Below are 27,744 nucleotides of genomic sequence, written 5' to 3'. Positions count from 1 at the left end.
GACACTATAGGAATTGATGATTCAGCTGATGATTTGTGATGAACACAAACCTCCAAGGAGAAAGCTGTGTAATTTACCAAAAAGAAGGCTGTTAGGGATACACATGGGCACAAGAGGTTTCAGAATCCCAAAAATGTCTAGGCCTAAACTCACTGGTTGTAAAGTTTGTTCAAAGCTAGATTTGAATGTGCAGACATGAATAGCCATTAATTTTTCCCTGTCTGATTTAAGATGGTAGCTTTCCTATGTATGGAGCAAGCTGTTAGCAGTCTATAACCTCCACACTGCTTCCCTTCCCTCAACCAGGAGAACCGGAGTCAGTGTGTGAGGATGTTCATACTGCCACATCTTGTCGTTTAGTGTGAAGGCCAGTCTGCCTGCTGCACCTGGAGATTGTCATGATGAGCAGTAATCATTAGTGTTGACACCTACTCATAGTACAAACTCTTTAAAGCACTTCCCAATGAAGGAATGTGTCCCCAGGAGAAAAACCCAGGCAGGTAATTCTGCAGTGGCCCAGGACAGAGCAGTTTGCAACACAGAAGGCTTTACAGATTTGATTGCTCAGCACTCATTTCTCCTCACATGCACTCTTCATTAAGTTTAAATAAATAATGTTTATTCTTCATCAGTATCTTTTAGGGGGGGGGGGGGGGGGGAGTGTTGTTATGAGATAGGGGTTGAAATGGTGCATTAAATGGTGTGTATTCCCAGGAGGGGTGAGTTCACTGAATAATTTCAGCTGTCTGGCTTTTGTGTGGGACTTAGGGAGGGCCAGTCAGGCCATATCTGTGCACAGCATCTGTGGCTGTGAGAAAATACTTAAGACTGCCAGTCCAAGCATCTGGGTCTGCATCCTGCACAGGTAGTGTAATCACATGCGTTGGAAAATTTGCTGCATTGTGTCCAAAGTCCAGTACCAAGGGCAAAAACATTCATGGCTTCCCTTGGTCCACTCTTCCACTTTATTTTCTTTGCTCTCCTCATTTCACTGAACTGCTTAAACATGGGTTTCTAAAAACTCTCCAGTCCCTGAAAAGAGAAGAGCATTCTCAAGGAAAACTAATTTCCAAATAAAATATTCAACATGACTTTCTGCGTCTTTTGGACTGCAAGATTTCTCATGTTGAAAAGTCAACTCCCTACTATTATAAGTTCAGTTTCAGCCAAGTTTAAGTGGCATGTTTTTCCATGCTGTTTTAGACATACAGCTATTCCAATGTGCAGTCTGATCCAACATACTAGAGGGGCTAAAGGAAAAAAGAAGAAATGATTGTTGTATTTTCTATACATTTTTCTTACATGGTGCTGTAGGAAGTGCTCTAATCTTCACCTCATATCTGTATTTTAGCAATTATACCTGAAGTTTTTTTTAGGAAGTCAAATTTCAGAAAGCTGGGTTACTCCAAGTATAGCAACGTACACACAATACAGTAGTAACCTCTGGAATTCAGTATAGTTTGAGTTTTGCTTCTATGCTTTCAAATTAATGCTTGAGACAATGATTCTTGCTCTTTTAGTAAGTTTGGGTCAGTGAAAGGCAGGGAAGCCAGGCTCAGTGCTGGTGGTCTTGTTCTTGTCCTCAGTATGTACCTACCAGCTAAACTGAAATTTAAGAAGTAGCATTTGATGTGGGGAAAATTACCTTATGTTAATATGGATATGAAAGAATGCTGCTATTGTGACTCCTAACTGAACTCCTGTGGTTTAAAAATGCACTAGTGCCAGGTGTAACAATGAGGTTAGCCTCCCTGTGGGATAGAGGTCTTTTCTTATAAATTTTCTGCAATACTTAAGGGAGGAACACAACTGGAAGCAAGTTAGAAATACGCTGCTGCACTCCCAGCAGGAATTATCAGCTGCTGGTCCAGTCACCACAGCCGGAGAGGCTTGAACTGCTGCATTTTGATCAGTGTTTCACCAGCCAACCTACCCCATGTCTAAAGAATTACAGTTCTACAAATTGTTACCTGTGGCAGTTAGAGGTTCAAGACTATTGGCAAGCATTAGTTTGATTACAGGTTTTTTTAAAAACGGTGTATGTCTTTTATTGTGCTTATCTAAGGCTCCTTTTATCAGCTGAATACAGTGAAGGCTGAATAGAAAAAATACCTTGTTGGACTATTGCATTGCCTTTGCAGGCCAGCCTGAATAATTGCTAAAAAGTAATTTTGCTTCAAATATTACAAAATCTAATCAGCACCTAAAATTAAAAAAACAAACCCAAAGAACTGAAAAGGTATGGATGTTTTCATTCTAAAAATCAAACTGGTTAGAGCTCTGGAATGCAGTGGAATTAGATTTCCTTTTCAGAACTGTGTACATTTTTTCCACTAATCCCGTCTTCTTTAAAGATTTTTTTTTTTATTATTATTCCTGATAGAATGTGGGAATCCAAGGCTTTTTGCTTCTCCTAAATGATATACATTTTGTGAAATTTTCCATTATTTTTACAAGTCATGAAATAGTGAGGGGAAAGGGAGCGCTGCAGTTACTTGCAATTGCCTGCAAGTCCTGTGTATGTACATATTGATATTTAGAAGAAGCTTTGAGATTAGATTTGAATAATGTAAGAATTGCTTGTCAGATTACTGTAGAGCTTGTTTGATACTACATGAAATGCAAGTTGTGAGAATTTCCAAATTTACATGTATGTGCTTTTTAAAGTGAAGGCAATATTAGTAATGCCGTAGAATATGCACTTTTAAACTAATTTTAATTCCTCTCACTGTTAATAGATTTTCTCTTCTTTTTTTTTCATTATTATTATTTTTTAAAATTGTTTTGTCCAGTCTTTTAGCTTCAAGGAGGATGTTTTATTTTGAAGTCTAGGAATAGTAATTTCATTTCTATAAATTAATCTTGGCTTTTTAGTGTATATCTAAGGAAAGGTAAATTAATGTGCTTTGTACTTCTGTAAACTGTGAAGTCAGTATTCTTTGAGGAAACCTAAAATGGACTTTGATCTCTTACTGCAGTTTTGGCAGCACAGATTTCCATGGCTTTGTACCAAGTACAGTTTTCTTGGGACTGATCATTCTTCCACCTGTTTTTATTGGACTTACTCAATTGTGTAATTACTGTTTGACTGCATGAGGCAGAGACTAATTTATTTTTAAAAAGTCAATTCAGAATTTAAGGAATTTAATCCAAATGAAATTTATAGGAGATTACTGTAGGAGGACTGTATTTGTAATGAGTTGATTCAACGGCAGTATAAAAACCAGAATGAGTGGGCATGGTGTGGAAATGCTGACCCACTTTTGAAAAGACCAGATTTCCTTCTTACAGTGAAATTACTGCCAATGAGTGTTATTTTATTTTAAAAACTGCAGATCAAGGAATTTACTTTTACTACCTGTCTGTGTCCAGATAAACATATGGCTGCATTTCATTTTGGTTGCCTTTCTTGTTTCAGAGGCAGAAGCTTTTTATGGGTTTCAGGGAAGAAATGCTTTTACCAAACTGGGTCAAAATCTGTGTTTTCTTGCTTTGTATTTTCTCTCTCTGCCAGGCTCCACTGCAGGATTCTGCAAATTCCATTTTCTCCTTTATGTGCAAATTCTGCTGATCACTTCCACCTCCTTAACACCCCTCCTGGGTGCCCCTGCCTTCCTTCCATCTGTGCTGACACCACTATTTTTGACTGCATGTATTTGAAGTGTGGTCATGCCTTTTCTCTCAGTCTTGCAGTCTGGAGTCCTTAGCACAGGCGGGGCACTGTGTTGCTGCTGCCCAAACTTTAAAACTGTCCTTCTGAAATGATTGGAAACTCAATAACAGCTGAGGATAACACTAAGAAAAATAATCCAGAATGCTCAACCGATTGTATATTGAGAGGTGGGTGAGGAGGAGGCAGAAGGTTTTTTACATTTTAAGTATTTTAAATCATTTTTCAAATTTGTGTGTTAAACAACACACATGTAGAGGTCAGTTAATGAATTTTAGTCTGTTTTGATGTACTTAGTGGTACATACATTGTTTGACTAATGGATGAGTGAATTTATTGGTTCACTGAAGTTTTTGTACTTCAGGAAAATGATTTCTGTGCTAATGCTGGGTTGTGAGTGCCTCAGCTGTGATACATTCCATGCACAGGACATCATGAGCTTTCTTATTGTCCTTGTCTTCATTGTAGGTGGCATCCCAGAAGTTAGTGTTTTTGTTGTCCATTTTGACGAAGTAGTTAAGATGTATACATTATTTTCAGGTTTTTTTCTAAGTTCATGACATATATACATATGCATATATGTATATATAGAAACATATTTTTGTAGTAAAGCGTTTGGCATCTTCACAGTAAAATGATCTCTTGTTGTTGTTGTTGCCCTTCTTCTTTAGCATGATCACAATTATACCTGGGCTTTTAAAAGTAAAACTTTAGCAGAATCATTAAACAGCTTTGCAGATTGAAACATATATGTCAGTAAAAGAGAATGGCAATATTTTCAGCAATTCTAATTACTATTCACTAACTCAGCCAACTACATATTCCAAGAATATGGTGTTTTGTTTTTTTTGTTTTGTTGGAGGTTTTTTGTTTATTTATTTATTTGTTTGTTTGTTTGTGGGGTTTTTGTTCTGTTTTTGGTTTTTTTCTATTTTTCTTGTTCCAGCTGGCTCCAAATAATTGATGTTTTGAGTTCAGGTAGACTGTTCCCAGGCAAAGGCGCAAAAAATCAGCAACTGGATACTCATTTAAGCATTCATTTCCTTTAGAAGTAAATAAATGCACACATACATACACAAATATATATAACAAATATATCATATAAATATGTCTGTATGTATATATATATATACAAAGATAGATATGTTTGTATATATTCACTAAATACAAATATAGAATAAATTCTAAATAGGCAAACACAATATAGTGAGTAGTCTTGTGGAATGTGGGAGACATGATTTCTGGTTTCTAGCCTGAATTGGTAATGGGACACTTTTCAGTCATACACTGCATTGCACTTCTGTAAGTGATTATCAGCTGTTTGGGCTCACGGCCCTTTCATTTTCTGCCATTTAAACTGTTAATAGGATAGGATTAAATATTCAATAGAGTTGTTGTCTACTGCTTATCAAATAAGTGCCTTAAGCATTGAGTATAGGTGATCTCCTTCCATAGCACTATTAACATTTATCATTCAGACAAATTGAAACACCCCTTGCGGAGAGTGGGACATTCTCATGGGACAGACTCATGGTCTGCCTGTCTGGCCAAGGAGGAAAGTGGCATATTGCCACAAGGATTCCTGGTTTCTGTATATTTGTGTATTCTGACCAAATCTATCAGTGAAGTTTTCGGTCGATGCAAATTCAAGAGGAGGTTCTGGGAGGCCGGATGATGGCAGTCAAGGTTTGATGTTGCAAAAACTTAGGGTAATGGCAAGAGGTTGCAATTAGCAGCTCTGAGTGTTTCAGCTTCACATGAGAGTCTTGCAGCTGAATCTTCCCACTGCTCTTCGGTGATGAAAGCTTGAATTGCTCCAGTTGGTGACCTTCCAAGTCACACAGTCTCGGGAAAGCTGGATGTGCTGATTCAGCAGAAAGCTTCGGCAGCAGGCTCCAGCAGGAAGCCAAAATAAGAAGCGAAGCAAACCACCCTGATTTGTACGAGGCAGTTCTGTTTGAACACTTACATTAAGATCCATAGGCTGACTTCTGCTTACACCACCCTCAGACCAACCCCCCTCCCTTTTTTTTTCTTTAGAAAGAAAAAACTGTGTAGAAGCAAAGATATCCTGTTACCAGCAAAGACACACAAGGAATCAGGTCTGTGCTAGAAATAGCACTCTGCCATGTTTAGCACCAGGCGTGGTGTGAGCAGGTTGCCATCCTGTTCCTGATTTCCTGGTTTCTGGCATGGAAGAGGAAAGCAGCGTTGGCTCTTAGCTAATGTTAGGTGTTTTCTCTCCTGGCTGCTGGGAGCTTGTCTGTCAGAGCTAGGCATAGCCATGTAAATGAAAAGCAAAATCTTCCAAAGTGTTCCCAAGTCTTGCAATACCTTGTCATCAATTTTACACCAAATTAGGACTCCAGGGATGTGCAGAAATCTGTACATTAGAGAATAATTTGCAAAGTAGCACCTCTGTTTGTGTTTTGAATATTGGCTAATGAGCCTGATGTCTAACTGATGAACTGAATTCTGTCCCTGGGCTGTCTTACACCTCTTTCAAGCATTATGCTGCCTGTCTTCCAGGTTTGTGAACTATTTAAGGTGGTGTGATGCTATCTCTTCTTGCTGTGGTGGAGCTGTCCATCTCATCACTAAGCCAGTTAAATAATCTGGGATGTTCTAGTGGCTAGGCTCTCATTTACATGGCAGACTTAACAGCAGAGTTTTGCAAACTGGTGCAAACTACTGCAAATACTGACAGTAGCTTTACTGAGAGACAGAGACTGCCACAACACCAAGATATTTGCACAGGAATTATCGTTCATTTATTTGGATCATCAGCTGGATAGTTTATGTAATTCTGCCCTCATGCAAATACAATAATTTCTAGAAATTTTGCTGCCTACTTTGTAAGGACATATGTAATCTAATGAGTTTAATGTTTATACTGCACTCTGCTTATGTGAGGCAAGGTACAAGAATGATTTGCAGTTTATACAGTGACTTCCCCATTACAATCCTGCAGTGAAGTGCTGGAGATAGAAACTTTATCACAGCACATTCTTAGGATCCTATCTTTTAAGAGTTTTTGTTGTATTTAAAAGATGTGAGGTTTTTTTTAGTGTGGTATATTTTTCTTCTTGCTAAATAGAATCTTTGGAGACTTGGCTGAGGAGAGGAAATCTAATTAAATTCATGTAATGATTCTGGAGTCACTGAAGCTCTCAGTACTCCCACATGTTTACAAATATGTTTTTAAGAGAGACAAACCATTTTAGCATTTGAGTTGAAGTGAAGATTAATTTTTATGTGGTACAGAGAAGCCTTCAGATGACTGAACTGCATAACCTTTGCCATGAGTTTCTTTATGAAGCAGTCTTTCTGAAATCAGTCTTCTCAATCAAACTCCAGTTCTTGTGCTCATTCATGTACTTATGAAAATAGGGATGTGCCTACTCAGAGCCTTGTCTGGCACCTCTCTGGCCCATGCTGGGGAGGCAGAAGTGCAGGACACCCATGGCAGTTTTGTACAGAAACTAGAATATAGAATATTCTATAGAATGTATATATAATAATAGAATGAATCTTGCACCACAGCTTTATTTCTCTAGTCAAGCATGGCTATGCCATCTTACTGTTTAAAAGAAAGCTTCTCCTGTTATTGTGCAGCTTCTGGTTGTCTCCTGTAGAATTACTGAGATGGGTTTCTTCTGGTTCAGAGGGATCTGTGGTGCAATTTGGCATCTGGTATGCATGAGAATTTGCTCACTGCAGAGTTGCTGTATGCAGTTCTGCAATGGTTATTCAGGAGCTCACGTGTGATAACTGCAGTCCCCTCTACCTTAAAAATATGCAGCTATTTAGAAGTGCTGAGTCTCGGAGTGGGTGTGAGGACAGGAAGCTTCCAAAAATGCCTTAAATTCGGTGATAGCGCTTCAGAGCATCCATTCTGGGTAGAATACAAAATATCTGAATAGTTTGCAACCAGTATGAGTTTGCCAGATGTTTCACCTCTATTCAAGTAATTCATAGAGTACAGGGCCCTTTCTTGACAGTAACAGTTAAAGCACAGCAAGCTGAGCATCCCTCTGGAGACCATCTAGCCCAGCTATCCATTCAGACAAGTGCCTTCCATCCAGCAGAGCCATAAATTTATGTTAGGAGTGCTCAGACTTTGCACATTCAAGTAACTACATCTTGAAGGCAAACAGAAGATGTAAGCCCAGTCGACTTTTGCTGTGAGCAAGTCCCACCTGTTTCCACTGAATTAACCTAAGGTACTGCTTCCTCCATTCGGTGCTAAATTTGACTTTTTGGTCCACAAGGAGCAGTGCAAAAATTTTCTGTCTCACCATTGCTCTCATCAACAATTACTGAAAAAAACCCCCACAATATAACTTATTATTGCAAATGTATTGCCTTAACGAAGTCAAGATGTGGTCACATGATTATCCAAGGAAACATCCAGGAATTGCCATGAGACAGAAAAGGTGTGACCAAGCAGGATGTTAAACTCTTGCAACCTCTGTTGGCTGAGCAACTGCTGAAGTTCACTGGTTAAACACAGAGAGGTTTTGACACTTCTTGGGTTTTGGGGGGAGGGTTTAATGTATCTGTGGGGAAAAGTGAGATAGTTTTGCCCCAGCTGGGAGGAGTAGAAAATGTAGGCAACTCTGTTTATTGACAGATTTGAAGAGTCATATGTACAAGCCAACTATTCTTCTTTTTTTTTTTTTTTATTCTTTATTTTATTCTTTTTTTTTATTATTTTAAATTTAGTGGGGCTACATCCATTGTCTACAGATGCAGGCAGAAAGGGACCCAGAAACCTTACGCCGTCAAAATGTTGAAGAAGACAGTAAGTCATTTTTGTTTTGCTTTGCTTGGGAATATATTTGGGATTTTCTCTGGGCTTTATTTTTTATTTTATTTCATTTTTGTTTGATTGGTTTGGTTTGGTTTTGGGTTTTTGTGCTGTTTATTCATGTGGGGAAAACGTGCTAGATTTAGGAGTATAAACTGCTACGCTTATATCTTCTATGAGTGAGCTTTGGCTCCTCATCACTAAAACAGCTGTTAGTTATATGTAGTGAGAATGCCTTATCCCCACAAATCTGGCTTGCACCTTCAGCTGGTGTTGTCCATATACACTTGGATTTGGTAAAAAACTTTTAGAAAAAATATGTCTTTTCTTTCACTAAAAAAAAAAAAAACCCAACCAAAAAGGACACCTCAAATAATTTAAATTTTTTTTTAATACAATGTTTTGCTTGAAAAATGCCATGACACAATTCATCTTTTTTCAGAAACTGATTAAAACACTAACTCAAATCCAAATAAAATTAAATATTTTGTAGAGGATTTTTTACCACTACGAAAATGCTAGAGAACCAGTTGAGATGATAATTTATTTTTAGAGCTCCATATATGTCACACTTATACGGCAGTTATTTTTGTGTGTTCTAAAAAATTGATGGTGGAAAGCAAGAAGAGAGACTAAGAGAGGAAAGGCAAGTTATGGACTGAGAAACTTCATGCAGAAAGATAGCGTGGGGCATGGGGTAGTTCATATTCCTAGGATGGGAAGAGAAGTCTGAGAGAAAGCAAGCAAGCTGTGAGGCTTGTGCATGATATTTATTCATTAATGGTTTTGATTCAGTTTACTCCAGTGTTAGAACATTCATTATTCCGTAATGTTCAGGAGTGTTCACGTGTAGAAACGTAAAGATGGGTGGGTAGGTGTACACATGTCCAAAGGTGACTTCACTGGTGGCCTCACTGCAAGACATAATGGGTGAGTTTCACATGAGTAAAATGTTGGCATTAATTTGTTGTCTTTGAACATAAGCCAGGGTTTAAATTGGCACAGAGATCCAGTTGTGTGTGTTGCTTTTAAATTTGCATCCGGTACACTGGAAGAAGCAGAGCATGTGCATTGCTGCAGGTTGTGGTCTGCTGTTCCTATGAAAGGGCAGAAAATTTTTGAGGTTTCATCAGTTCATTATGCCAGTGATTCCCATAATGTTTTAGGAGTATACTATATACTGTAATCCTATAATTCTCATTCTGAAATGCACCAGGAGGAGCTATATTTCTTAAAAACATTTCTCTGCCTTTTTGATGTATTTTTTGCCTTCATGGAAATTAATTCATGTTTACAATTGTCACATTTATGCATTTATGCTAGATCTATTTATTTGTGTCTGGAACTAGTCCGTTTAGACTTTGGTAGACAGTAAGTCTACCAGTAGCACAGGTTTTTTTGGTTTTTCTTGGGTGTTGTTGTTTTTTGTTTTTTTTTAATGACAATGAAGGAAAATACTATAGTTATGTAAGTTGTTTTCACTTCAGCAATAACTTGGCTTAATGCAGCCTTGGTTTTATTAGCAGTGTGGTTAAGCAGTCCACAGAGCTGAGCCTTTCCCAGTGTAATTGATGCACTTTGGGATGTTTTGCTGTAAAAACAAGTAATGCTCTTACACAACTGTATAAATGAGAACATGGGAGACAATGCTTTAAGGATGTGCCACTGCTTGTATCTGTCCAATTTGGAGATATGATTATTATCACAGGGGCTGAACTATCTATGTTAAGAGTGTTCCTACAGAGGTCTGATCTTTGCTCCGAGTATCTCAGTATAAAAATAATCATGTATAAAAATAAGTCATGTACTAAAATGTTGATCAGCTTAAGTTTCCTGCTAGCTTTTTGGAAACAATTAAAAAAAAACGATGGCAGTTCAATAGTGAAGGAAAGGGGATAGGAGGAAAGGAATAAGAGCCTGTGATTGTTTTTGGCAGACTCCCATTTCTTCAATTCCCTTTGTAAATTTACACAAGGGAGCTCTGAAGAGCACATGAAATTGGAAGGTGAAGGAAGATGATAGAAACGCAAATACTACTGATTTTTCCATTAAAACTGACTGACTGAATGGAAATAGTCTGCTGCTCTGAACAAGACTGACTCTCTGATGAAGAAGTCTCTAAAAACAAGTGAGGGACAGGAATAGGGTGGTCCAGATTGCTCTAGAAGCGATAGCAAGTGATGTGTGATTAAGAGACTGATGGCTGATGGGCAGCTCCAGATTTCTGAGTGATGATCACTAAAGTGCTGTAATTTGTAGTAAAGCATTAGAAATTATTACTTTTGTCCCACAAAAACAGCTTAGATAAGAATATATGATCTTTTAGGATTGAAGTAGTCCACTAGGAACAGACTGCAAAAACCAGAAAATAGCTATTGGTGTTCTTTTCATTTAAACAGAATGAGTAATCTTTCATTTTGCATGATTAATGCATTCACATTTAAGAGCAAATAAAATTTTTGAGCAAGACCTATCATCCAGTCCTGAGAATACATGTTTGTACAGGTGTTCCTAGGAGGTTCTGCAATTATCAGTTTTTATCATCTTGTTTAATGAAATGGCAGTAGATTATTTGCTAATTTCTGAGGGGCTAGGGGTGAAGTGATTTCATCTGTGGTTTAGGGGCTTTTTATTGCTAGTTAAACCAACAAAGAGTAACAGAACAAAACATATTTATACAAACCTTTCTGTGTGACTAAAATAAAAGAAAGTGTTCATAATATTATATTTCAGTTGGGAGGTTTAATAATTCTTAACCATTAATACAAATTTTCTACAATTCCAAAGGGAGGAAGAAAAAAGGTTTTTAGTACTTCAGAATTATTAAAGCAGAATGCTTCCATTTTCTGTTGATTTTAGTTTTGTCAAATTCAGCCCAAGTTTAGGATTTGTTTCAAATCCTTTAATTACACTTACATGAATAAAATTGAGTTCAAAGAACACCTCTGGTTCTTATATCTGAAGTCCTAATGTCAAAGTTGGGAAACTAAGAGGCAAGTTAGAACTTTAACTTCTAGAGCTGCTAAAGACAGCTGTCAGAAGGCTTAAAGAGGTCCAAATAAAAACTGATTTTTGAATTAGCAAGAGAGACACTTTCTGATACTGTATAAGAAATAAAATTTTTAATGGTTCCTGAGAGCTACAAAAAAAAAAAAAAAAAAAAAGTTAAAACACAACATTTATGGGTCAGATGAATAAGCATGCAAAAATACTGCCTGTGATTTCCTCATCCAACCCTTGTGCATAGTTCCTGAGCATAGCTGAAATGTTTTGCATGCTCATTTGCTATGTTTAACAGATCTCTTAAATTCCACACAGGCAGTAAATGTAAAGATATGAACCATGTAATTTCTTCAGAGGGAAATCTATTTCATGAAGCAAGAAAGAAGCAGAAGCAGACCACATAGCACTTCAGAAAAAGTCATCAAATGAGTACTGTGATGAACTTTTACACTTGCAATTGCAAGTATGAGATTGTTTTGCTTTTCACTATGCATTTTACCTCTACTGGATGAGTCAGTGCTATAGAGAAGTCAAGCATCTTTATGATACACTTTACAAAAATTATTCTTACTGCTGTTAAATTAAGACTTAAAAATTATGTGATATTTAAAACCAGTCGTTCTGGAATGGTTGTTGCTGCAAACAACTTACAGCATGTGGATCATAGGGGAAGAATGCAGTTCTCTAAGGAAGCAAACATATAGTTGTGCTATTTTTTATATGAAGTCTCTCATCTGCTTTTCCACCTTTTGTTGTGCTTTGAGGAAGCTAAGCAGCCTGAAGATTATCTCAAAATTTGGGTAGGTGAATGCCTTCCAAGAAATTAGATCCACCTCCGCCCTAAATTTCCCACCTGAGTCTGGAGAAGTTGCTTTAAAAATAGTGATGAGAACAGATGGACTCTGTTACATGGTGTCTAAACTAAGACACCAAGTGCCTGCCTACATTTTAGGTCTCCCAAGTGCCAATTACTGCAACTGAAGTAATTTTAAAGGTGCCATTGTAATAAAACAACATGCTCTGCTGAAAGAAGAAAAGGATTCTGAGCAGGGTTGTGTATAGCCTGGGTCTTGGCATATCCCCAGTATTTCTTTCTGTTTCAACTTTTTCATCCATAAAAATGAGGTAACATTGATTTGATTTGCTTCTCAGCAATGCTTTGAAGGATAGCCTGGTTAATAATTCTAGGTTCTAATTGATAGGTGCTTTCCCCTAAGAGCAATAGACTGTCTATCTCAGTCAATGAGACATACAAATATAGAGATTGTTTTGGAGAATTTTCATTTTAATTTCCTCCTTTTTTATGTGTGGGCATCCTCCCTCACCCAGTTTGTGATGCTTAAATAATACTTCTCCAGCACTTTTATCAAAATCAGTGTATATGAAGCAGCATTCTTCTTGCAGACTAGTTCATATTCAAAATCAAACGTTCAGACACAATTTTTTTCTCAGATCTGAAACAGAGCAACAGATTTCAAGCAATACATACTCTGGGAATAGCTGGTCTGGGATTAATCCGATTGTTCAAATAAGCTAGACAATTTGAGAACAGATACTTTATGCCTGTGGATCAGAAAGGAGGGTAAGCAAACGTAAAGGTAATAGGCTTCCCTTGTGGATAATTGGGGTTGGATATCTGGAGTTAGGGTCTGAAGGAGATTATAATGGTCTATAAGGCATATTTAAAAAGTCTCAGTTGCACTCATGTTAGCACTTATATACACACACACACACATATATATATACACACACACATTAGGAGGAAGGGACAGGCAACTCAGAAAGAAGGAAGGAGTACAAGGATATCTCTGGTCATGTAGAGAGAAAATCAGAAAGGTGAAAGCTCAAATAGAACTTAATCTGGCCACTGCTGTGAAAGATAATGGAAAATGTTTTTATAAATACATCGACAACACAAATGGGGCCAATGAAAATCTCCATCCTTTACTGGAAGCAGAGGCAAGCACTGGAATGAAGGATGAGGAACAGGCTGAGGTACTTAATGCCTTCTTTGCCTCAGTCCTCAACAGCAAGGCCTGTTTATCCTCTGGGAGCCAGCCCCTGAGCTGGCAGACAGGGACTGAGAGCAGAACAGACCCTGTGCAATCCAGGACAAGGGAGGCAGTGACTTGCTGAGCCACTTAGACACTCACAAGTCCCTGGGACCATGTGGGATTCATCCTGGGGTGCTGAGGGAGCTGGAGAAGGAGCTTGTCAAGCTGCTCTGCATCACTGATCATCAGTCCTATCTAACTGGGAATGTCCCAGATGATTTGGAGGCTGGCTAATGTGATGTCCATCCATAAGAAAGAGAGGAAGATGGATGCAGGGAAGTACAGGATGAAGGAAGATGGATGCAGGCCTGTGAGCCAGACCTCGGTGCCAAGAAAGATCATGGAGATCATCTTGAATGTGATCACACAACATGTACAGGACAGTGCAGGGGATCAGGTACAGCCAACAGGGGTTCAGGAATGGCACATCCTGCCTGACCATCCTGATCTCCTTTTATGAGCTGGTGACCAGCCTAGTGAATGCAGGAAAGGCTGTGGGTGTGTCTGCCTGGGTTTCAGCAAAGCCTTTAGCACTGTTTCCCATAGCACTCTCCTGGAAAAGCTGGCAGCCCATGCCTTGGACAGGTAGGTACATTCTTGTCTGGGTTAAAAACTTTTTGGATGACTGAGCCCAGAGAATGGTGGTGAATGGTGCTGGATCCAGCTGGCCTCTGGTCACTTGTGGTGCCCCCCAGGATCAGTGTTGGGCCCAATTCTGTTTAATATTTTTATTTATGATCCGGATGAGGGGATCTACTGCACCCTCCATTAGATGGATGAGACTAAGTTAGATTAGAGTGTTGATCTGCTGGAGTGTAGGCAGGCTCTGCAGAGGGCTCTGGACAGGCTGGATTGATAGGCCAAAGCCACTTCTTTGAAATTCCGCAAGGCCAAGTGACAGGTCCTGCCCTTGGGTCCCAACAACCCCTGCAGTTATGCAGGCTGGGCGAAAAGTGTCTGGGGAGCTTCCTGGTGGAAAAGGACCTGGGGGTGCTGGTCAACACAGCTGAACATGAGCCACATGGGCCAGCTGTGCCCAGGTGGCCAAGAAGACCAGTGATACCTGGGAAGAGCAATAGTGTGGCAGCAGGAGCAGGGCAGTGAGTGTCCCTCTGTGCTGGCATTGCTGGGGCTGCACCACGAATCCTCTGTCCAGTTCTGGGTCCCTCACTGCAAGAGAGACATTGAAGTGCCAGAGAAGAGAACAGAACTGGGGAAGGAGAAGAAGTCTTTTGAGAAGCAGGAGAAGAATCTGGGTGCGTTTAGCCTGGAGACAAAGAGGCTCAAATTGCTCTCTAAAACTGTCTGTATGGAGGTTGTAGTGGTGAGGGTCATCCTCTTCTCCCTGGTAACAAGGGACAGGAAAAAAATAAATGGCTTCAAACTGCAGCTGGGAAGGTTCCAACTGGACATTGATTGTAATTTCCTCACAGAAGGGTGATTAGACGTTGGAATGGGCTGTCCAGGGATAAGGTGGAAGCACCATCACTGGAGGTGTAGTCAAGAATGTGGCAATGTGGCACTAAGTGCTCCTGTCTCTTTGACAAGGTGGCAGTTGGTCAAAAACTGGATTTGATGATCCACTTTTCAACCCAAGTGATTCTGTGATATATGTATCTAGGCATGTATATTTTATGGACACACGTATACAGACACCTGTATATGTACCCTAGAAGATTATGTTTTAATATGATACACATTTAAAACACTATATATTCCTAACTGTACAGGGAATATAGTTGGCTGGGTTTTCCATTTTCTGTTGCAGTGAATTGATGGCATTAAGTGGATATCAAGAGACTCATGCAAATGTTTGGTCTTGTCTCTTGAAGGAACACTGCTTTTGGTTGAGCCTTTCCAACTGATTAGGAAGACAAGCCTCAGGGTGGAAGGAAATTCCACCCTTTATTGTGGATATTTAATATCCTTTATTGACTTCAGGAGAAAATTATGTATGCTTGTACCTATAAAATTAAACCTATTTATTGCCATGTGGTCTTATGTGATTTATATTTTAAGTTTCCTGCCTCCATATGCCTTTTTCTCTATAAACTTAAAATATATATATATGTATGTGTGTGTGTATGTGTGTATATCTATATTTATATAGTTATATCTATCTATATCTAATTTATCCAACTCCATCAGTGCAGTAGCTGTCAGTACCTATAGTGGACAGATATCTATGAGTGATAAAGTTCAGCAGACAAAAAAGCAAGAGCCTGACATAATACACCAATTTGTATGACATGCTAAGGCAATATCCTTTTTTCTTCAGGTTAGAAATGTGTGGTATATATTCACATTCATATGTATATTTATTATATTTATTCACATTTAGCTTTTTTTCCTCACATTGTATTAATGTGTAATATTCTGATTTTTTCAATTTTTTTAAAAAAGAGAAAGAATTGTTTCACATGCAACCCTACATGACAACAGTTAACTGCATGTCACTGTAAATCTGTACACTGTAAAAAGGACTGTTTTTGTCAACTAGCTCGGACATTCTTTTCAGTTATATATTCACATACACAAACATACACATACACACCACACAGACCACATCTCAGTAATTAAAGGGAAACAGTAATTTCCTAACTACCACTTAATTACCACTCCACCTGCAGTACTACCTGTTATTTTTCCTGACTTTCTCATCCACATAATCATATCATGCATATGCAGTTCACACTCTTATGTTTTTACTGAGAGACAAAAAAAAGTTAAGTCAAAATCACTTTGAATAAAGAAATAAAGCAGTAAAACTTTGAGTTTTCCACTGCTTATTTTCAGCTTTCCCTCATGTGAGGGGAATCTGGCTCTCATTTCATGATTCACTGCAATCCAAAAGAAATGGCTTTTGAGTAGAAGTCCATCAAATGCATAGTGTCTAAAGAAGAACAAAAAAGTTCACTTCTCTTAAATTCTCTACAAAATAAAAGAGAACTAAAACATTTATTTTCTGCATAAACTTACTGATAGATTTTTGCTCTAGAATCTTTGAAATCAGAGACCTGTCAATGAAAGTGGAAATTTAATTGAAAAATAAATTTGTTAGATGTTTTAGTCCTTGCAAAGAAACAAACAAACAAAAATGGTTGTATTGGGAGAATTTTTAGAAAAGGAAAAAAAATCCCTTTCTACCATTATAAAAGCCTGTCCTATGTACATAAAGTTATTTAAAATCTGCAGTGCATTGTATTGTATTATATTGTGTAGTGAAGGCATTGTGTAAAAATCACTTAATATAGAATAATATTTTTTCTGTCACCCTTTAGATTGAATTGCTGTGATATTCCTGAGTAAGTCAGAACTTTGGTTAAGATTTTAAGAATTGACAGTATGTGTTATATTGCTTTCTTCCTTACCTAATTTATAGGTACTCAGAAACAGTCCTTTCTGGTCCTTACAGCTTATTTTTCAGAATTACAGAGATCATCTAACAAAAAGAGAAAAATATAAAGCTCAGGTCCTCGTTGTGCTGTTCAGAGAAGCTCAACCTATTGTACACATTACATATATACTACAGAACAAGTGTTTCTGAATTATAGTATTTTAAGAAAGCCTGGGGGAGCTCTGTGCCTGGGGTACACGTAAATGTGTAAAGGCAAGATGGGGAGTAGAACAAGAAACTTGTACTGGGGATCTCTGAAAGTGTTCCTGCTCTGCATTTTAGGAAATTTTTGGGTTTAGATTTATATGGTATAGTGCTATCATCATGGGTGTGACAGCTCTTCTTTCAGGGGCAAAGAGACTCTAAGATACAGAGTAGTGGACTAAAGGAAAGCTGTCTGTATGCACTAAGATATGAAATGGGCAGAAGACAAGAAATTGTAGTGCTTTCTCCTGTGCTTGCTGTTCAGATGTTGGAATAAATCATGAACATTTTATGACTTACAGTGTGTAATCCTGTGCTTATTATTCTGAAGCTATGGTCTCTGTAGCCTCTCAGAGAGGCAAACCTGAGATCTGTAGAAGAGAGGATTTATTTTAGCAAGGATTCTGTAATCAGTATGTTCTTACTCGACAAACTGGCTTATTTCCAGATAAAATAAATGCCCTTTGGTTGAGGTGGTCTTCATTTATTTATGTCTTTTAAGGGAAGGATCAACCACATGTAGGGGGAATGTAAAAGCAAAGGTGGAAATAAACACAGCATCTGTATAAGTACAATCTAAGGGCTCTTTTGCAGAAGCCTCTTTGAGAAATCAGGAAGGAAGCACCTCTGTCTGATTTTCTTGAGGTACATCATCTGACCAGAAGATCTCTCAAGACTAGAATTAAGGTTCAATACAAATTTCTAACCTGAATGTTTTTACAATTGACAGCTGCAGCTCTGGTTTGTGACTGAGGCTTATGACAAATTTTTGTCAAACCAAACTTGCTGTCTAATCAAGTCACTGAAAAGGGGCTTTCTTAAGGAAAAAGCCTCAAACAAAAAAACCCAAAAGACCCATCCCCCCAACCAACAATACATCAGCTAAACCCAAGCTCTGAATAAATAAAGAATAACTAATAACTTGTTTTTATACAAATGTAAAAAATCCATCTCATTTCTATTGTTATTCTTCCCCCTTCATTTTACACAGTCTTCAAATGCTACTGTTAATTTCCAACAAGCTATTCCATTACACTTTGCATATATTTAACAAGCAGATGTTTCAAACTCCACATGGGCATGTCTTCAGTAGATACAGTTGAGAAGAGCTGGAATAATTTCCATAAGTAACAAGAAATAGCATTAATAAGAAGATTATTTTGTGTTGCATCTCATTGCAGCTGCAGGGTCTTGTCCAGGGAGGTTACAGCCACTGGTGACTGACATGGAAATCAATGAGACACTTTGTTAAACACAGGAACCATTTATTGGGGCGTCACCAACACAGGAACCAACTCAGCTTGATCCAGAGATGGAGAACCCTGAACTGGGGCAGAGTCGTGGGTTTTGGTCACAGCAAGGGAGAAGCCCCAGGGGCACAAACCAATAGGGGTACAATAGGAAGGCTTAATGCAGAATACAACAAATTGCAACACAAGAAAGGCAGAACACCTCGGGCTGACACCCCACGAGGGATTTTGGGGATGGAGCAATTTTTCCCAGGCTTATAGGGCACATCCCCCAAGGCAGAGAGGTGGAATCCTCTTCCCAGGACTTAAAGCTGTATCTCTCACTTTAACAGTGCTTATCTAAAATCATATCCTTGCTTCTTTGGGCAGGGGTTCTCCACAATTTTATATTGCAGTCCTATGATACCCAAGTCACTTTCTTTTACAATTTGTTAGAGACAATTCTGATTTCAAATTTTTGTTAGAATTGCAGCTATTACATGATGTGCTTACTTGTGAGGGCTTCTAAGTAGCACTCTCACAAATATCAGCCAGATATTATCAGGCAGAAATTTAGATTTTTGTGTGCAAAATACATAACACTCATATAGGTTTCATGTCTTTGTGAAGTGCTAAAAGAATAGTGCTACAAGACGAAATAAGAGGATAATAATTGTAGGTTTCTGGGTTGAGAAGTAAACACAGTAGATACAGGACTTGAATGTAAAAATATAAGAAACTGCAGTCAAAAGAACATAGGATTTGAATGTTAAAATGTAAGAAAATACTTATAAAGTGACTCCATGATATGGCTTTCAGGAATTTGTGGGAAAGTCATAATTCATCAAGATGAAAGCCCTAATTCCCAGAAATAAGAAGCCATAAGTCTGTTAATGCGAAGTCCAGGAAAATTATTCATTTCACCATTATAACTAATTTCTAACTAAAAAATAACTAATAGTTATTTTTTGGGGGCCATTACTGTGTTACAGCTGCAGCACCACAGTGAGAACACGCATTAGCATGTCCATGTTTTCTGGATGAGGACCACAGGAGCTAGAGCTGTAAGGTATTTATATCCAGGCAGTTGGTACCATTGTTCATAGCACATCAACAACTATACCATGCATTCTTTACTTCACAGGTAAAATCTGTCTTCTCATCTCCACACCTATGGGGTCTTCAGGAATTGCAGTTTAGGGTTCTTTGTTTTTCTTTTCTCTTTTCTTTTCTTTTCTTTTCTTTTCTTTTCTTTTCTTTTCTTTTCTTTTCTTTTCTTTTCTTTTCTTTTCTTTTCTTTTCTTTTCTTTTCTTTTCTTTTCTTTTCTTTTCTTTTCTTTTCTTTTCTTTTCTTTTCTTTTCTTTTCTTTTCTTTTCTTTTCTTTTCTTTCCTTTCCTTTCCTTTCCTTTCCTTTCCTTTCCTTTCCTTTCCTTTCCTTTCCTTTCCTTTCCTTTCCTTTCCTTTCCTTTCCTTTCCTTTCCTTTCCTTTCCTTTCCTTTCCTTTCCTTTCCTTTCCTTTCCTTTCCTTTCCTTTCCTTTCCTTTCCTTTCCTTTCCTTTCCTTTCCTTTCCTTTCCTTTCCTTTCCTTTCCTTTCCTTTCCTTTCCTTTCCTTTCCTTTCCTTTCCTTTCCTTTCCTTTCCTTTCCTTTCCTTTCCTTTCCTTTCCTTTCCTTTCCTTTCCTTTCCTTTCCTTTCCTTTCCTTTCTTTTCTTTTTCTTTTTCTTTTTCTTTTTCTTTTTCTTTTTCTTTTTCTTTTACCAACATTGCACCCAAATCACGGAGTAGGCACCAGAGTTAGGTTTTAGGTCAGGTGTTGTGTGATTTGCCAAATCTGCATGTGACTTCATTGGCCCTTGTAAAGTCTCCTGAAATTCAAATATTCACCTGTTCTGATAGCTTACAATTGTCCCCTTTCAGCATCTCCTCCATTTACTCTTAAATTGCACAAAGCATTAGGGAACACAGGATCGAATATGAAAGGCACACTGTGGCTCTTTGTGCACTGAATTCTTAGGTTGAGGTGACCTGTTGGGGAGGGAAGTCACTGCACATTCCTTCTGCTCTCAGCCTGCTCAGTAACTTGTCCTTTTTTTTCCCAGCACAACTCATAGATCCTGGCAGAGGAGGCAAGTTAATATGCTGCCATTAATGTAGCTGAGACATACTCTGTTGGGGATTGGAGAGATGTAGGAACAAAAGCAGTCCTGTAAATTATAGTGTTATTTGTTGACACATAGTGCTAACACAAAAATCTCAGCTCACCAGTTTCTAATCTAAGAAGCAAGCTCTCTAAATTAGTTACAAAGGCTTGCTCTCACGTCTGCCTAACTTTCTTAACCATCTCACCATTTCTACATGCTTCTCTGTATCATCTTCCAGTTACATAAAATACTTCTCATTTTCAGTCCCTGAAAATCTTCTACAAGGGATTCCTTCCCCATTTTCCTTTGAGCCTCCACTGATTTTTAGTTATTGAGATTATAAAGTATATAACCTGTAAATCTGAAGCAGTTTTGGGGTCCATGTGTATGAGTCCTGTAAGTGTAGAATTGCAGTTTCTGGATTCTATCAAGCAACACAGAAATTGCTTCAGGATTCCTTGTCAAAGTTAGGGGCTGATCTGCCAAGAGCATGGACTGGAATGCAGACATTGCAAGTCTCCCAGTACAGGGCTCATTTGAGCAGCAGACTGAGAGATTCAGGATGCTCCAGAAGAGGAAATGTGCATGACTCAAGTTGCACCTGACATTGTTATGCTTTTATCCCACCTGAAATATTTTAATAAAACAACCTCATTTGAGCATCAGCACCACAACTAAGCCTTCCCTACCTGTCATCTGTGTAACTGATGTAACTCCATTGTAAATGGAGAGGTGCAGCATGTAGCCCCATATAGGTTACTATGAAGAAAATTATCTCCAGCCCAGACAAAACTGCTCCACTGATCACATGGAATTATTTGATATCTGTGATTGAGATTATAATATTAATGGTAGCCTTGATGAACCAAGTCTTCATTGGGTAACACTGAACTCATACAAGTTGAATTGAGAAAAGGATGGGTCCACCAGCTTATTATTCATGTAAAATTTCTTAACTTGCAGCAAGCATGGCACTTGACTAATGGTATAAGCAGATATAATGTATTCCAGATCTTTATCATGCAGCTGGGGGCGCCTGAGAATTCTGAGTGATTTAAAGATAAAATATTGTACATCATGACAGGAAATGTCCTGTCACCTAGTAGCTCTCTGTTTCTAATTTTTATGTAGCAATTTGTTTATTCAGAGGGATAGTGTGAATGTGAAGCCAAGATCTTTAATACTGGATGCATCACCCAGGATAAAAGCTGGATTAATACATTTTTCACTGAGAAGAGAGAAAATTTTTGGATTTGTAACAGTTATAGGTGAAAAGCAAGAATATGCAAGAAGATAGCAAGTGCAAATTTATAAATAGAACAATAAATGCATCTATTTTGACAGAAACAAAAGAAGTGCTTACCTTTGATTTACCCATTGTACTTGCATCTTAAAAGTGTCCTCCTCCACCCAGCTTTGGGAACAGTAACAATGTCAGTAACACTCTATAAATAGTGAATAGCTGAAATGAGCAATTAATGAATACCTCATAGGCTTAAATTTGTTTGCATAAACCGCTCAACAATTATCTAGTATATTTGCAGAAATACGTGTGTTAATGAGACGGGGAAAAAAATAACAACGAAATTAGTCATATAGCTAGACCATAGCCTATAATGAGGCTTATTTTAATTAACATGTAACTTGTTTTGTACTCTAACATAAAATATGTCGTTGCAAATGACCAATGTTGTGCAAGCTGTAAGTGGCTCTGAGCCCATCCATCTGAACCATAACTGTGGTGATTCCACCAAGTTAATGTGGGTGAGTAATAGAACTATTCACGGTAGATTGTGTGTCTTTGGGGAATGTTACCTATATCTGGTCACCTTTACTACTGAAACCATGTATTTTAAAATGCAGGGCCTGTTAATCTGATATGTCAGGATGTGATTTTCTGTGCTGAGGTTTATACAGTCACACAAATTTTCTGTATCCATTTGACGGTTTCCCTGAAAATGTACTGTGCTTTTCTTCAGAAAGAGTAGTGTTGCTTCTTTGATGGAACAATTTACTCTTAACAGAGTAACAGTCCTATTCCATGAAGATAGATAAGTCTCTTTCATCTGCTATAAACCCAGGTACTTGCAGCCAACAGCTACCAGACTTTTAATCACTTGGCAGGACAAATGCAGGCACTTTGATGTAACCAGCAGTATTCCCATGCAGGTGTGTTCAGTCTGAGGAATATGCATCACTAGAAGGACTACAGTTGCAAACTGGAAGTATGGATGTGTGTGCAGAAAAGAATTGCTCTAGTAATGCATAGTCTTTTTTCTTTTCATTAAGAATACAAAATTACTTATGTAGGGTAAAAATAAAAATGCTCAGTAACCCACTGTTGTTTAACCCCAGCTGTTTAGTAAGCCCCATGGAGCTGCTCATTCCCAGAAGGATGGGGAGAAAATCAGAAGAGTAAAAATGAGAGGACTCATGGGTTGAGATACAGTTCAATGGGCAAAGCAAAAGCTGTACACATAAGCAAAGCGAAGTAAGGAATTTACTCACTGTGTTGCTTGGTCAGCCATCTCCAGCAACACAGGACTCCATCAAATAGAATAGTGACTTGCAAAGACTCTGAATTACCCTCCCACCCCCTTCCCTCTTGTCCCCCATCTTTATGTCCTGAGAATGATGGGACATGGTCTACAGTGTCCCTTTGGTCTTCTGGAGTCACCTGCCTTGGCTGTGTCCCCTCCCAGTTCCTTTTGCCCCTCCAGCCTGCTCCCTGGTGTGCTGGAATGAGAAGCAGAAAAGGCCTTGGCTCAGTGCAAGCCCTGCTCAGCAATAATAAAAACATCCCTGAATTATGCACACTGTTTCTAGCACCAATCAAAGCCCAACCCTATGCTAGCCACTTGGAGGAAAATAAACTCTATCCAAGCCAAAGCAGCACACCTGCACAGTGAGAAACGTGGGCTGAGTTTAAGGAAGACACTACAGGGCTGTGCAGTTGCTGCTGTTCTTTATTAAGCTGTTTATTGTGCTTTCAGGGAGCCCATGTTAAGGTTGAGTGCAGACACATCCAGAATGGCCTGGCCAGTTTAAAATATGAAAAGATTATTTCAAACAACTGTTTTTTTTAAGATAATATTTGTCCATTAGGAGTTCAAATGTTCCCACATGAGAGAGAACTGCAATCCATGCTGAGGTCAAGCAATGTCCCAACCAAGAACAGCTACTAGAACACAGAAGGAATTCTTTACTTGAGAAACTGTTATTTTCATTCAAAAAGGTCATTCAATTAATCAAATCATCTGAAGCAACTATTAAATAAATGTCCTAGTTGGAACAATGATGTATCCTTTCAGTCAGAAGAGTCAACTTCTTGAAATACAACTTTTGCCTACTGTCCATTGCCATGATTACTGAATTACATCAGAGTAATTTAGAGAATGAGCTGTATCATATAAGTCTCTATTTTTATTTGTCCTGGGGTTTTTCTGTCATACCACTTTTTGTAACTTCCATGCTTCATTATCACTTATGCTGAAGACTGACATCTGTATCTTGCCTTGATACATAGATGAAATCAGATTCTTTCAATACTATCCATCTTAATAAAGATGTAAAAACACCTTCAGAAGTCTTCTTTAATGTTTTATCCTTGAAGTCTTGACTGAAGATATTCTGTGTATAAAACAGGCAGAAACTGGAACTCCTGTCATTCAGGACGTTCTGGAATTGAAAAGCAAGACCTTAAACTGCATAGAAAAGATCTTCTTTGAACCTTCTTCTTGTGAAGATTTATTTAAACTCAGTCATTAAATTCAAGCCCATTTCTTTTTTCTTCAAACCTCTCAAGAGAGCCTGGGTAACTCACCACTCCTGTGTTTAGTTGTGACAAGTGGGAACAGACCTTTTAGACAATCAGGGAGCTGACAGCTCTGCTTGTGTATAGTCCATGTCTGTACAGGTTTTAATATTTCAGCTTAACTGTGAAAAGGAAAAACAATGGCAAAATTATAAATGGTAGCTAGCAATTGATGCCATAAAATACAGAAAGGTTTAGTCTTCAGAGCAGTTATTGTGTGAGCAAATAAAACTTTGTTTCTTGGAAGTACTTTTAATAGTGTAGTGTCAAGCTAATAATGCTTTGCACCGTGATCTCTGTAAGTGCAGAGAAGCACAAAGTCAAAGCCTGACCTGCTGATTCAATAAAGAATTCATTGCTCATATTAGAGGTGTTCATGTGAGTCAGGAAGTGGCATATTGACTAAGGAGCTGTGCAGAGCTGGTGTGAACAGGCTCCCTGAGGTGGGCAGTTCTGTGAAGCTCCTCAAGCGGCATTTTGGGTGCTTTCTTCACACCCACTGCTTGGACACAGTGGTCACACAACCTGCACCGTGGTCACACCTGGGCAGATGTGCCCCTTTGTCCCCACAGTGCCCAGGGGAAGGAGAACAGCAGAGGCTGAACTTGGAGGATGAGGAATGTGCTCTTCTTCTTGCTCTCCGCTAAGTTTGGGGGAACAGAGAACATCCGCTGGCCACCTCTTTTTAGGGCAGTACCATATTGCAAAGCAGAAGCTGGATTAATCTGTGTAAAGTGGTGGTTCATTTTATCTTGTTTCATTTAGTTCACACAGAAACAACACTTTTACATCTCAGTGGTTTTTAGCATTACTCCAACTCACCATCTTGGGGCATGGAAACATGGAAGAATCTTGGCTTTTGTTAAGGAATTTTTCCATTCCTTTCTCTTGTCAAAATAATCTGAAATTAAAAAATAAGAAATACACTAAATATAAATCTATTGCTCCTTTTCTGCATGGCCAGTATGAAATTTCAAAGATAGGGTAATTGCAGAAACATGTCTCTAAAAGAGATAACTACCTAATTCTACTGCAATGAAATAACTGGACAATAGTAGGAATAATCCAGGAATTATCACCATCAGATGTTCATAGTTTTCATATCAGTTCTGCTGATCCCATCATCCTTGACTGTGATATACTCACACATATTTCACTGATGCTCCTGTGAGTAATGCCAATTTAAGGAAAGCTCAGATAGTTTTCAAGCACTGTAATGCGTATTTAAATTGCATCCAAAGAGGAGGAGACAAAATAAAGAGTTTCACAGCCTCATTTTGATCAGTTACTGCGTACACACATATCAGACCACTGTATTTGATCTAGCCAAACATACTTAATTTGCCCAAATATTTGTGGCAATGGCATATTTTGATTAAATTATCCGAGTTTTAAAAATTGTTATTATAGCAACATACATTTTAGAGTGAGATGCCTGACTCTCATCCTAGCAAATAATTTCTGTCAGGAAATTATTTGATAGGATGATGATAGGAAAATTCAATATAATATAAGTGGTTGAATTGCTGATACTCCTGCCCAAACTAAAAATAAGCCAGGTTTGGCCCTGATATAAGTAGGTACCTTTTTTCTGTAGGAGCTAAAACAAGGTAAGTGTTGATACAATTGTATTTGTACTTAGTGTAGGAGAAGGTAAGAAAATAAAAGTGATAAAATAGGCTGTCTGTAATGAAATGTCATGACTAAATATGTCCCTGTTTTTACTCTGGAACAATTCTTATCACCCATACATGCCCATTTCTATAGTAAAATCTTTCCCAATAGACATTACATATAAATATGTAGTACTCCTAAGCATTTCTTTGCAGCATGTTTGCCATTGCATCTTATCATCCTGTATTTTGAAGTACCTTTTTCTCATACCTCATCATCTGAGAAATTGTGAAAGTCTACTGTTGTGTGCCAGGTCACAAACTTGATCACAGAAGAACTCACCTGCAGTTTGGGAGTAAATGAAACCAAGAATCTAAAATGGAGTCTTAGTCCATGTTTTCACATAATTAGTTGCTACCTGCAAGGTGAGAGGAGGCTTCTGTAGTTTCTCACTTGTAATTACTCAATGCCAAAAGAAGTCATCTTTAGATTTTGGGTAGCCTTTTCAGTGCTTGCTCCTAGGTGTACTTGGTGCCCAAATATTTTCAGAACTGCAGGACACAAACTATGAGTTGTTCAGTCTATAGCAGTGCTTTTGGATAAGGTAAAATTTTCAGTCTAAACTGCTCTCTTGGGGATGTCACTGTCCATGCACAATTGTACATTAATTTTGTGATGCTGACTGAGGTGCAAAGCGTGTGAAAACAGTCATGTGTATTACTGTGTGAGTCATCAAAAGTCCTTTGCTGCCCAGCAGTGACTTTTGGAGGCCTTTGCTGCATATTTGCACTCATTTAAGAAACCCAAAGTGATGCCAAGGAGATGTTAAAGCTGAGCAAGACCATAGGCTGGTGCTAGTAGCATTTTAGGAAAAGTTCATGGGAGCCTATCTTCAAACCTGATGCTCAGGATTTATGTGGCAGGAAAAATAATTTGTTGTATTTTGAGCAGAAAGTAAAAACATTTAAAAAACATGCATTGGTCATAAGTTTAAAGGGTGATGGGTTTGATCCCAGAGCAAGTGTTTATCCATGAAGATTTTGTTATTGGCCATATTATTTACCTTCAATTAGATGTTCAGGTGATGGAATGTTTCATTACCCTTCAATGTTGATTTCTGCTCCTTCTTGCATGCACTGAATTTGTCCAAAGTTGTTTTTTCTTGCTTCATTTTTCTTCCTGGCAGAGGCACTAGAAGAGATTGAATGTCAGTAAGTTTTAAGAAGGCCCCGAGGGCTTTAGTTCTCTACTCATTTACACCGTAGTCAGAGCACATTGGCATTACTAAGCTGAAATCGTCCCTGATTCACACAAGGGGAGAATCAAATTCTGCCTGTCTAGTAGTTCTGAATGTAATGGATTTTGTTGATGCTGGGGGAAAAAAAAAATACTGAGAGAAATAGCTCTCTTTCAGGTGATAAAACCCCATGTGTCTTCCTCACTAAAAATTTTAAGGTAATTTCATGTCTCCTTTAAAGGTTTATATATTAGGACTGCCAGTCATTCCCCATCTGATGTGAAAAACCAAGACAAAAACTTGCCTTTGATAGAAAGCCTCCACTAAAAAAGAGCAGCACAAGTCCCTCTCAACTGTTCTGCTTGACATCAGTTTTGCACCACACAGGGTCTTGCTGACTCTCATTCATTTCAGATCCCCCTGAGTCATCAGTGTAGGACTTCTCTATGGTTTGGGAGAATGTTTGCAAACCAGATAGTTTCCTGATAAGTGTATTAATTAATTAATTACCTTAGAAACATAAAAATATTCATAATTTGCTTACAAACATTTTCCATTCTTGCCTGCTTA

General features: G+C 38.3%; 1 protein-coding gene across 1 annotated transcript in view; it reads left to right on the top strand.

The window, feature by feature from the left end:
• Positions 1-27,744, top strand: part of CAMK4 (calcium/calmodulin dependent protein kinase IV) — a 154,141-nt gene that overhangs the window by 63,763 nt on the left and 62,634 nt on the right. Inside the window, exon 2 of the mRNA XM_058827964.1 lies at positions 8,396-8,474. Coding sequence (XP_058683947.1) covers positions 8,396-8,474 — 79 coding nt within the window. The remainder of the gene's footprint in view (positions 1-8,395; positions 8,475-27,744) is intronic.

The sequence above is a fragment of the Poecile atricapillus genome, chromosome Z (genome assembly GCF_030490865.1).
Source record: "Poecile atricapillus isolate bPoeAtr1 chromosome Z, bPoeAtr1.hap1, whole genome shotgun sequence".
Taxonomy (NCBI): domain Eukaryota; kingdom Metazoa; phylum Chordata; class Aves; order Passeriformes; family Paridae; genus Poecile; species Poecile atricapillus.
The sequence above is the reverse complement of the archived record's forward strand: the minus strand, read 5'-3'. Positions and strand labels throughout refer to the sequence as shown.